This window comes from Pelmatolapia mariae, linkage group LG14 (genome assembly GCF_036321145.2).
Source record: "Pelmatolapia mariae isolate MD_Pm_ZW linkage group LG14, Pm_UMD_F_2, whole genome shotgun sequence".
In the NCBI taxonomy this organism is placed as follows: Eukaryota; Metazoa; Chordata; class Actinopteri; order Cichliformes; family Cichlidae; genus Pelmatolapia; species Pelmatolapia mariae.
In genome coordinates, this window is record NC_086239.1 from 21,626,122 (window position 1) to 21,638,564 (window position 12,443).

At 39.4% G+C, this 12,443-nt stretch overlaps 1 protein-coding gene across 3 annotated transcripts; it reads right to left on the bottom strand.

Moving 5' to 3' along the window:
- Positions 1–1,427: 1,427 nt before the first annotated feature.
- Positions 1,428–11,544, bottom strand: mlf1 (myeloid leukemia factor 1). Of its 3 annotated transcripts, XM_063493334.1 has the most exons (8): positions 11,212–11,544; positions 10,275–10,437; positions 6,145–6,189; positions 4,849–4,932; positions 4,400–4,528; positions 4,013–4,172; positions 2,430–2,568; positions 1,428–2,315 (listed from the first exon to the last, which is right to left on the bottom strand). In XM_063493334.1, the coding sequence occupies exons 1-8, from the start codon at positions 11,256–11,258 to the stop codon at positions 2,273–2,275; spliced, it is 810 nt and encodes a 269-aa protein (XP_063349404.1). In that variant the 5' UTR covers positions 11,259–11,544; the 3' UTR covers positions 1,428–2,272. The 3 variants fall into 3 exon arrangements, with proteins under 3 accessions (XP_063349404.1, XP_063349406.1, XP_063349407.1); XM_063493336.1 differs by lacking the exon at positions 6,145–6,189; XM_063493337.1 differs by lacking the exons at positions 4,849–4,932; positions 6,145–6,189.
- Between the last annotated feature and the right edge of the window lie 899 nt (positions 11,545–12,443).

Sequence of the window (12,443 nt, forward strand, 5' to 3'; positions counted from 1 at the left end):
TGGAAGGTTTGTGGTTTGTTCCTTAGCTTCTCTGGTCTGTGCCAAAGTATCCTTGGGCAAGATGCTGAACCCTAAGTTGCTCTCTGAATGTGTGTGAATGTTGGTTACAAAGCACTTACGTGTAGAAAGATGTTTTTGTGTGAATGAGTAAGTATAAATGAACAAGTCCATCCAGTTATCTATTTGGGATCATTGTCATGCTGAAAAATGAAGATGTTGCCCATCAGGTGTTTTCCACATGGTGGATCAAAATCTAGTGGCATATTCCTGTGCTCAGAAGTCCATTAATTTTTGCAGTATTCTCAACACCACTGCTGAACTATAGCCCCAAACCGCGACACACCTCAGACTAACCATGTTTTACAGATGGCGAGGGCGCTCACTGATGTACCTCTCCCCTGACCTCCCCTGTTCATAGTCACAATGATTTGTACCAAACATTTGCTGAAATTTTTCATGTTTCTTAAGGATGTGACTTTCAGATACCGTTCCTCTGCTGCAATTAGTTTTTTTAAGCTTGTCACTTCTTCTTTTGTCTCTCACTTATCCAGTTTCCTAATTTTTTGAAGGACAAGCTGGACACAATGCAGAAATATGCAAGTTTTCTGCTAATATATCTTTGGGAATCACTTTGTTGGTGAAAAAATAGTATTTAATGTCAACATATGTTATTGTTGGGGTTTTTCATAAATTCAGCTAAAGAAATGTGAATAAATTATGTGTTTTTATGACAGGCTGCTAATGACAAAGCGTCTAAAGATAATATTTAAAATTGTTTTGCTCATTTGTCTGTGAAGGCTCAAACATGGTTCATCCCTTGAATATGGTGCCTTTATGCTTGAATAAGTCAGTGTTAAGTGGCTTAATAAAAAAAGCACTTCTAAAAAAATGGTTCAGGCATAAGGACTGGACTGAAAATGATTGAAAAAGCAGCCAATGTACAGAGCTCTTCAGTAAAGGTCTGAGTCATTAGAAGCAAAATATAATGAAATGAAAGGTGTCTCAAGACTTTTGCACAGCACTCTATATTTACATACCATCATGCTCTTTTGGCCCTTGTGCTGTGTATTCAGAGGGGGAATGAGGACTTTGTTAACAGGTCAGGTTTCTGCAGCTTCTTCCAATTGTAGCTGAATCTCTGGGATGTATGCAGTCTGATATAGAAACATGTGAGAGGCACGCTTGCAGCTGTGTAACATCTCAGACCGATCTGAGCTACTGACAAGTGCTTAGATCCAAAAATACCACCCCAGGTCACTCCTAGAGACAAGGGGTTCATTACGACACTGGCTTATGGTCGTGAACCTTTTGTAGTGCTACACCAAACATACATATTTTTTTCTAGTTATTCAGTATTCAGACTGACTTCCAAATATTGAGGATAACCTTTGTATATAGTTAAAAAAAAACCCAACAGATTAGTCTTATCATTTTTATTTTCAGTTGATACATTTTCTTCACTGTTAAAGCTCGTAAAAATACACAAATCACTGAGAAAAATTCACACGTCGACAGTTTGTGCAATGCAGAACGGAGTTCATCAGATGAAAAGCGAGACAACACCAAATTAACAATATAAAAAGAGAAGGGTAATAGTTCTTTTTACATAGATTACAGCAGATAAAGTTCATATCTATCGCATCAGGTACAAGACAACATAATCTCAAACAAAACAGGTATGATCTAAGTGCATTAGCGCATTCCACACAGCTCAGTAATTCACTATGTTCTCTCCGGTCTGGCTGCATGACAATATTAAAAAAGACAATACGAGAAACTGATGAAATCAACTGCGTATTGAATGTGTTACCCCAATATGATGACATCACTACATCCACAAGGAAAAAAAATATAATGAAACCAAGCATATTCAAAGTGCACTATAACTGCTTTTGCAATTTCAATGCATTACATTTCTATATCATTAATGCCCCAGAGATATAAACATTTTCTAGTTTTTAATAATTCTTTTGTCTCGTGTAGTGCCAAACGCCTTACCATTTATGTGTAGTAAATAGTGCACCGATTCAAACTAAGTGCTGAAAAAGTTTAGCATTCTCATAGTTGTGCAGCATGTTTCAGAAAATGTGCAGCAGTAGTGTGAAATGTAAGTAACTGAGCCAAAATATTGAAAAACCAGACACAGCTTGACCTTTTAAAATCCAGGTCAGTGGTTTGACTGTGTTTGTGGGTAAGAAGGGCACCAGTTTGTACTGTATGCTGTTTAAAAACAAACAACTTTATTGCACACTGCTTCGTCGTCCCTGAGCTCTCACTTTTTCTGTTTTCCTTTAGCCTTGCTCCTTGGTTGGTCTCTGCAGGAAACACAAAAACAAAGACAAAAATTAAATACGTATCTTCCATATGTTTGTCATTTGATGCTGATCTGGAGTTTCTCAACTGTCTGCAGCACTACATAATAATCCAACCTGTGGGCCTGCTCAGGACCGGTGAGGGCTGCCTGGTGAACAACACGGGGTTGTGGTTCGTTCAAGCGAGACATGGGCCCGGTTTGCTGAAACTTGGACACTTCCTGCTGCCACTCATCATCAAAAGACTGTGCTTCAGCTGAGGAATTATTATCGTGTTAGGCAGACTCAGGGCCTAGAAAGACCTAAACACTGGCATTTCATAGTAGTATAACATTTTTATCTGAATGTTTTTTAAACATAAAGTTTTCATGGAACTTGTTGGTAACGCTTTATAATACCGCCCGCTACTAAGGACAGATTGAATTAAAAATGTAAAGACAAGCTGGTCATCTCCTGGAGTTCTGTGCCCTCAAATTTGGCGTTGTAAAAGCCTTTTACATTTCTTCACCCGAAACGTTCTGATCACTTTAAACAACTGTTGTGTAGAATTCAGTGACATCTAGTAAAGCTACAGGCTGAGACCAATTAAGTGTACCTCCTTCGCTGTTTTTAATCATTTAGATGAGACTATAGGGCGATGTGTGCAGGATGTACGCTGCCTCTCACCCTATGACAGCTTGGGAAAAACTCTGACCTTGAACTGGAATACCAGAAGTAAATTGATGGATGGACTGAAGGATGGGTCTATGGTATAGGTCAGATTTTGTGTCAACATTAAAATGTAAAAGTCCCTACAGAAAGTGTTTGATTTATCTGTACATCTACCAAGTAAACACAAAGAGCTCTTATTAAGCAATCCTGTTATTACGTAGCATTATGAACACTGCATTCCAGTTTAGCTGATACATATCCATCCCTACACACCTGCCCTTTAAGACTTTACACGACTCAGCTGGCATGTTATTAATTAAAATAAAAAAAATTAAAAATGAGAAAAAAAACAAAAAACTAAGGACATAATTACCCTGTAATTAAATGGAATTTCAGTATATGTTTTATGGAATTACAATGTATTTTATTTACCTACAGATACTTCAAGGTAGACACACAATAACAACAAGTCAGATTCTTTTTAAAGAAAATAAAGAAATAATTACATTGTAAGTAATTTTAAGTAATGGATAAGTAATGTTATAAAAGATGTAAGGGGCCAAGATGAATCCACTCCATTACAAATTTGTAATGTTGTTTGTTGTTCCACAAAATTATGATAAAATTACACACAAAATTGCTTACACTGTACTAAAATTACTTGAAGTATATTTTATGTCTCATTTCCTGTAAAATAACTGACGTTACATAATACTTAAAAATACTTATGCATTAAGCAAAATTACTTACATTTACTTAGTGTATAGTTTTTTCTTTGTTTCTTGTAAAAATCTGACTTGTTGCCGCCTTACTGTAGTGTACCTACTTTTAACTTTTTGTATAAGTAAAATGACATTGTAATTTCAAATAAAATACACGGAAATTCCATTAAATTACAGGGGAATTACGCCCTTAGTCGTGGGTCGTATTATAAAGTGTTACCAACTTATCCAAACATATCATAAAACTATGGTGGCACGCTTAAAAAAATTGAGGGAGAATACATTTTTGCAGTCTTTACATACAGAAATAGTAAAGTTATAACATACATTCATCCATATTTTGAAAGTCCTGGTTGAACTCCTTCTCTCCTGTTTTCTTGTTGTATTTCTTCTCAACAACATGCCCCCTGTCCTGGATGTGGTGTCCGATTTTCATCTTCTCAAGACCACTCTCAGAGTCTCTGATTGCTTGCCGGGTCTCCTTGATCTGGGGCGTGTTAAAAATAAGCACATATCATTAAAGTCATGTGACATAGGAGTTACAAGGAAAGCTGTAATAATAATAATAAAAAATGTAATAAAACAAGCTCATATTGAGAGTATATGACAGTCAAAGTGTAGACGTTTCTCATGTTGGACTGGAAACTTACAGCACTAACATGCATTTAGTTTTGATATAATATAGTGCAGTAATACATCCACAGGGTTACTTACCCCTCCTGGGGCACAGCGTGTTGACGCAGTTGCTTGGTAGACCTTGGGAGGCTCATTTCCAACCTTTGAATATGTCATTACTGATGAGGAGCTAAATGAGTGGGTGTTTGAATCTGCGGACATATTCTCCTGAAACACACAGAAACAAATACTGTCAGGCAATCGCCTTTTGTATAACATAATTTTCAATATCAATTCAGTTTTAGTTAAATCGTTCCAAATCACAACAATAGTTGCCTCAAGGCACTTTATATTGTAAGTTAATAGAGAGAAAACACCAACAATCGGACAACCCACTATTAGCAACCACTTGGCAACAGTGGGAAGGAAAAACTCCTTTTAACAGGAAGAAACTGCCAAGAGAAACAGGCTCAGGGAGGCGACTGTTTCAGACTGAGGGCAGGTGAGTCTGAGAAAGCCAAGAAGGAAGAGGCTGCACGTAAACTCACAAGGTTTCTGTGCATTCCCTCCATCCTATTTCTCATGCTGGCCATCATGTTGTCAAACACACCGAAAGGGTTTCTCATCAAGTCCTGTGCAGACACAACGGGAAAATAATAACAGTCATTTGATGGCTGGGCTCACATGCCACTGGGTCACAAAACATTTTCAGCTCATAAACAGCTGCAGCATGCGTACAAACATACATTTAGCGCAGTGAAGTCCGTACATGTATCTTACACATTTGCTGCCTGGGACACATTTTATCACTTCACAATACTGTATCACGTTACCTCCTGGCATTCGTGACAAAAGTTTAAGCAAGTACAGCAGAGGATTCCTTAATCTGGATTTTCCTTGCATAGATATATTAAAAGTGGATAACTTCAAATGTTTCTGTGCTGCTTTTGTCAAGCCGGGTTTTCCCCTAATTAAATGAACCCAGATCTTACAGAAACAGACGCATCATCAGCCTTGTACTTCAGAAACTGCAAACCACTATGGTTACATCCTTATAACTTCTCAGAGTAAGACAAAGACCAAGCACATTTTTTAAACTACTATACATAGCTAAGACATAATCTTAATTGTGCCAAACAACGACGATGATGCCATAGTTGAGACCATTACAAACTAGATTATGTAAAACTACTAAAGCAACCCGCCAGTCATTCCACATACTGGTCACAGAGTTTTCATAGGAATTATTCTTTGTATTTTTTTCAGAAGTTTAAAAATAGACTCTGCCTTCATGTATTCTGAGTATTGTTACAAGTAATGTATGTGTTTGGGTGTAATCTAGCACCACAATAATATTTATGTTACTAATCATCTCCCAAACACCATTTCATGATTAACTTTGACTTTAAAGTGTTAAAGCCTTGAAAGAGTAATGTGATAGTATAAATTTGGAGTTCAATTCAGTTTTACTTCTTGCTTAATATTTTAAGGTAACCAACCTACAACATTAGGGAGAAACCCCAAACAATACGTTATGAGGAAATACTCAGGGTTTAGGGGACTGGTGAGGAACCATCCATTACAACTGGTTACAGGGTAAGGGAAAACAGAAGAGAAAAAAGGAGAGCATAAAGAGACAAGGACAAGACATTTTTGCAGAGAGTTGGCAGAAGTTAATAGCATGGAGTAGTGGCATATAAATGGATCAGAAGAAATGGTCGATGAGTGCTGGTTCCTGGACAAACAGTAGTGGACAGAACTAGTTACAGACTTAGGAGCACACACATAGCCTATATATGAGAAAGTCACATGAGTTTTAATGAACAAAAGAGAACTCTACTGACCGTACTGTCAATCCCACCAAACGGCAACAACGACCGGCTCATATCCTGAGGAGTCAAACTACACCAGTTTAGCAACACAACTTCACACATAATATTTGAATAATTTGGAACAATAATAGTAAAAATGTCTGCATTATACACTTGTGATCATAAGTTCACATGTACTTGCCCTCATCAAGTTGAAAGACATTGTAGAACCTTTAGCACTACTCATTAAATGATTTACGTTAGTGTATGTATTTATTTGAGCCTATATGCTTCCTTTTGACTCAATGTGGGTTAGAGAAAATCTGTATGCTGTACAATCATTTTAACCTGAAAAAAAAAAACAGTTCAAACAAATCATTAAAAGCATGACATTAGCAATTAGCATGACATTGATGCCCATGATGAGTGTGTGTAAACTTTGGACAACTGTACATACATGTTCTAGCTCAGTGATATGTTGCTACATACAAAAACTGTAGACTTTCCATGTGTTTGCTGTGGTTATTGCCAGTAGCTGTTAGATTTTCGTACATCAGTAAGTAAGCCCTTGACACGGTCACACACAACTCCCCACATAGCTCAAAGCACAGGCGTTCAAGGCCTTGAATCTTCTGGAAGTGTAAGGAGTGAGAAACCAGGAGGGGCCAGCCTGCAGGCTTCATTCAGAGTCTGTGTTCCCTCGGCCAAAATCACAGGTGTTTGTGACCCTTTGACCCTGGATAAACATCTCAACTGCCATCATGATGTGTGCCAATGGATTTTCATTGAGTGTGATGCACAGTGGTATTGTGCGTGATCAGTGGGGTGTTGAGTGACTTGTGTTCCAAGTGTAATTGGGTCGCATTGCCAGAGATTAGTGTGGCTTGAACACTGAAACTGAGCTTCATTCTAGGAAGGCTTCAGTGGGCAGGGTGGACCACTGAGGACAGGAATCTCACAGCGGTCCCAGAGTCCAAGGCTGCTCTCTCAGCTCTTTTCAAAGGTCAAGCTGATGTAAAATGCTCCTGACCCGTATCTATGAGGCCCCCACAGCCATTTTTATCCCACAGTGGCATCTATGAACTAATAAATGCCAGTTACATATCTGCCAGCATTATATTTAGACCAGGGTTGAGCAGAGGAGAGACTGAGGGTGAAAAATAATGTGGTCTACATGTTACACATTATTTTTGGCTGGTGGATAGCTGAAAATTGATCTTTTCTGTCTGTCAGTTTGATATTAAACCTACAACTTTGCATCCCGAGGCAGGCTGCAGGAACCAAAGAAGTTATAAATCACCAGAAAGTTTTCTGTTAAATTTGTTCTCTCAGAGCTAAACGACTACAGAGAAGGTAAAGAGGCTCTGAGTCAGGTGATTAACAATAGGCGAATAAAGTTAACTTCCTACATTTTTATAGATTTTTTTATTCAGTGTAAACAGAATATTAATCAGCAACAAAAAAAAGAGCTCACACCAGCTCTTTCGCTGGTAGTTACCACATCTCTTTGTAACCCTAACTAAACAGAACCAACTGTAGAATTACAGTGAGGCTTGATTGTCAGTGATACTTTTGTAAACAAATGCCTAGATGAAGACGTGTTTTGAAATGTAATATAAACCCGGTGGTTGATATTGGCAAGCGACAGAGAAATGTGAGTACTCAAAGCAGCCATGGAAGGTAAGGCAGGACTTATTGTCCTGCTGAGAATCTAATGCTTGGTAAGCGAATACAAGAAGTACAAGTCTTCCAGCATTTATGTTGTCAGTGTGTGTATCATTGCATCCATGTTACTTTGTAAGCTGCGACTACGCCTAATTATGCTTGCGAAGATGTTTTAATGATGTATTTTTGCGTGCACATTTGTGCCTGTGATATTGGAGAACAGTTAGAGGGAGAGAGTGAGCTGTCTGTCGTGCAGCCGCTAATTGCGGCAGCATTGCCAAGGCACATTCTGCCAAACAGATGGATGAAAAGAGCAACAATGAATAAGCTGAGTGTCCGTGACATCTGTACATACAAGCCACTGCAAAGACAATAACACAGCTGCACAGCTTCAGACCACTCTTGGGCGGCATTTCTCCTTATCTTCAGATAAATGAGGCAAAGCAGAGACTTCATTTCATATGTCTTACCACACAGTAGGTCTTCTGATTGTTGTTTTAACAAAACAGTGTAAGAGAACCCTAACACAACAGGTTTCTGTAAACCATATTTGCTGTTAAAGGAAACAACAGAGCAGCACAACAGCTTTCAGTGTAGCCCCTTTCTTGTCCTTGACTTGAAGGAGGAAGTGTCTGTTCTGTTATGTGTAGACTATAACAGGGTGAATGAAGATCCACCGTTCGATGTTTATTCAGTGCCCCAGGCTGATGAGCTCCTGGACCTGTTAGGCTTTTCAAAACCCTGTGTTTGGAACACTGTCAGATTTGACATCTCAGCAGAGTACAAGCTGAAAGCCACTTCTTTAGTCTGTCAGTTTGTGGTACTTCCTTCTAACTTTTCTGGGTCTCCATGATGTGTTGTATCCACATGCAGCATACACTGCACATATCTGGATGATGGTAGGATTCCAAGCAAATGCTGGGAGAAACATGACATGGTGCATGATGGGCTCCAAACCAGCGCGTGAGGTAGGGCACAGCGAGATGCAATTACTTGACCAAAGAAGAAATCTTCTAGAAACTATAAGCCAGTCTTACCACTTGGCTGTCATCTTGTGGTCGATTATTGGGAAGCATTATCCAAAGTTAAAGTTAACTCCAGTAGTCACTGGGAAATAAAAAAAAGTCTGATTAAAAAAAAAAAGGAAGGTTTTTAAAAGATTTGTTTCTGGATGCTATACTTATATTCTCCCACAGACCTAAATTCAAGAAGCTTGAAGGGCCATGTTTGTGTTCCTGGGATTTGTAAGTTATGAGTGGGTGTTTTTTCCCTGAACTGCACAGCTCTAACAAGGCCCCTGACCAACCTAACTAAGATTGACTCAGATCTGGTGAAGCAGCCACTCTGTAGAGAACCACACCTCCGCTCACCTTACCTCTCTCCTATTTATTCTGCAGGCTGAAGCTTTAAACAAGAGGGTGAAGCAGTGCAGAGCAATCCGTCAGTCCCACTTTCTAGGATTTGCCTTGTGTCCATGACCCCCTGCAGTGCCTCCACTGCTTGAAGGAAACCCAGATCACCTGGTGGTTCTGTCTTTTCAGTGTTTTAAGCTCAAGGTGGTCTATAGGCTGTGCGTGCAGATAGTTGTGGCAGACTTCCTCTCCCACTCTCATTAGACAAGTAGTCAGAGCTTCCCTCTCAGCTGGCATTAGATAGTTAAAGGTATGGTGCTAATAAAGAGAAAGCAGACAGCTGGCGATTGAGGGCAGGCTTCTGATGTAAGTCATTATCAAGGATATAAATACAGGCTCTCATGAGGTAGTGGGATTAAAGCAGGTGACGGGAACTAAGTTTGACTAAAAGTAGGCAGTGGAGGGGCGATTTGGAAAAGGTTAACGGGTGCAGTAGCAGGTCTAAACTAACCCCTCCCTGGCCTATCTACTCGTTATTTCATTACATCGAGGACAGTTAACATCAAAAAGTTCCGGTCATCTGGTCAATGAATACTGTCTAACCATCATATCTTGAGGAAATATGTTGCAAAGCCATGGCCTTAAGCTCAGGGTATAAGACAAATTGCATGAAATAAAAGATTATTGGGATATGACTTGCATTTAATGATGACAGACCAGGTAAAGTAATATCTAAATAAACACTTATCTTCAGCAGAGAAAAGCAGAATTCTTTGGGGTCATATGCCTTGGAGTTTTCAAGCTTTAAGACTGTGCATGTTTTTGCAAGAAAGCAGTGTGTCAGTGGAACAATGCACTATAAATAGGGCTCTTCAGGGCTAGATATAACTGTCCAGAGAGGCCAAGGGGGTTGCCCTTTCACAAAACCAAAGACTCACATGGCCCCATACCTCAGTGAGAGGTGCCAGTGGCAGGCTTCCAGTATAGCCTTAGTAAACTCAAAATACCAGCCATCTGTGGTTATAAACTCACAGATCATAAGTGTTACACTTAAGCAGAGGCTTCATTCATTTCCCTTGTAGAGCTAAACTGGTGGTGTCTATTACATGTTAGCTGAGTTTACAAGTTGACGAAACACTTTCTCACCCTGTGTTCGTTTCTCAGTGGATGGGATGAACTAGGATGTTCTATCATCTCGTGGCCACGGTTTCTCCCATCCATTAGACTTGGCATAAGGGCCCCACCGAAAGGCTCGGAGAAGCTACGCATCATCTGCCGCATATGCTCCCTATGTGCACGGAAAGGATCCCTGTGGGAAAGGAAGAAGTAGTAAAGACAAAGTGCATCTCAATATTCGCTAAGGAAAAGAAAAGAAAAAGAAAAGAGAAATAAAAAAAGATTTATGTTTACATGTCAGAATGACTTACATCTTTTAGTTACATGAGCTTGAAACACATTATAGACAAAGTCTTTACTGAAGACAACACACTGAAATACGAAGGACTCCTAATATAATTTTAGCCACCTTTAACACTTGCCTTAAAAGTCGGGTCAAGTGTGGCTGCCCTAACTAAGTGATAGCACAGTGCCAGTGTAGACACTATACTACACTTTCTGCAAACTGCACTGGCTCTTCCTTATAATGATAGAAAGCTGCATCAAAAACAAATATGGACACAAAGTAACGCCCTTGTATTTATTTTTAACAAGTAAAGGGGTTCACATTAAAACCAACTATAACAACTTAAACTTATTAAAAACTGTGTCATATCACAGTTACTGTGTTTAGTGCAAAATGGCAGTAACATAACTAAGTCAAAGAAAACTATCAGGCTGCTATTATCTTGTATATTACACATCTAATTAACCGAACAACAGATAATACAGTCAATTTAGTTAGGTCTAATGTGCCAATGACAGATTTTATTAAAAACAATATTCCCACTGCTGTTCACTTGCGTGATAAATTGACAAATACACACACGAATGCAGAGACTTAGCAAGACTTCCAAACTGAAAACCCAACAGATTTGAACAGTGACAGCTCTTCAGAAACATTTAACACACTGGTTCAGTTACTCACGAGACGAACGGATCTTCATCAAACTCCCTGAGACTGCTGTTGAACATTTTCAGGTGTTTTCGAAGCGGTAAAGTTTTTCTAGAAAAAATCCGCCACAGGTGTCCGGAGCCCGCCGCTCAGCCTCGGTATCGTTACTATGGAGGCGATGACAGGCAACCTTATGTTAAAAGCAAAGTCGCGCTGACGGCAGACCACGTGGTACGAATCCGTCCCTCGAATTGGCTGGGTCATCATGGGGGTTCGAACGGGTTCTCTCCGCGCGCTGTGTTGTGACTGGCTGCTATGGCAACGCAACTCTCGAAATATCTTGGAAAACTGAAGTTTCTTATCCTGTTAATGTACGTTGCTGCAAAAAGTTGAAGTGTGTTTATCCGACTTATTCACACAAGGAGCTGTTACATTCATACAGTAAGCTATGCCACTAAATAACAAAAAAAGTAGACATATCGGTGACATGAGGGAACTCTCTGGAGCATCTGCTGGAGTGATTCTTGGAAGACATTTCTAAGAGTGGCTCTGTTTAAACAGTAACCCTATCCCAGAACATGCCAGGAGGCCATGCACACAAGTAAAAGTTGTACTTAACCCCATGCAAGCGCCCACACAGGCAAGCTTAATTTTGTCGCTTAGTTAATCACACATTCTTATTTATTATTTCATCGCAACACTCACTATTTGGAGAGTACTTGAGTGACACAGTGGATCCTAGAAGCAATATAGATTACCATCTGGCAGTTCCACAAATAGACCTGAGTGTAGACTCAGCCCTGACTTGGATCCAATCTTGCTGAAACATGGATACAGCACTAAAAACAAACACAAACATAAATAACTAAGAAGCACACATCTGATATATATATGTGTGTGTTATCTATATATATATTTAGGCCCTAGGCAGATGAGAAGTCATCTGTTTCATTCTTATGCAACCCTCCATGGTGTAATTTGGAGCCTTACAAATAAAATGCAAAATGTCACAAGTTCGTATTGTTTCTTTCATGTCACGTCCAATTCTACTTCATTCACACCAAAGCACAAGACAGCTTTCATTTGCACAAACACACAGAGCACTGTGTAGCTCACCCCTCACTTCTTTTTATTTTACTTCCAAGGCTCCAGGCTTCCTTGGATTTTTTTTAAGTGGTCTTGATCAGTAGTTCTCCGTGCTTTCAGATGCTCTCTCAAAGTTTTCCTTTGGGGTGGTTAGCTGCTTTTTCCACTTACTTTCAGTC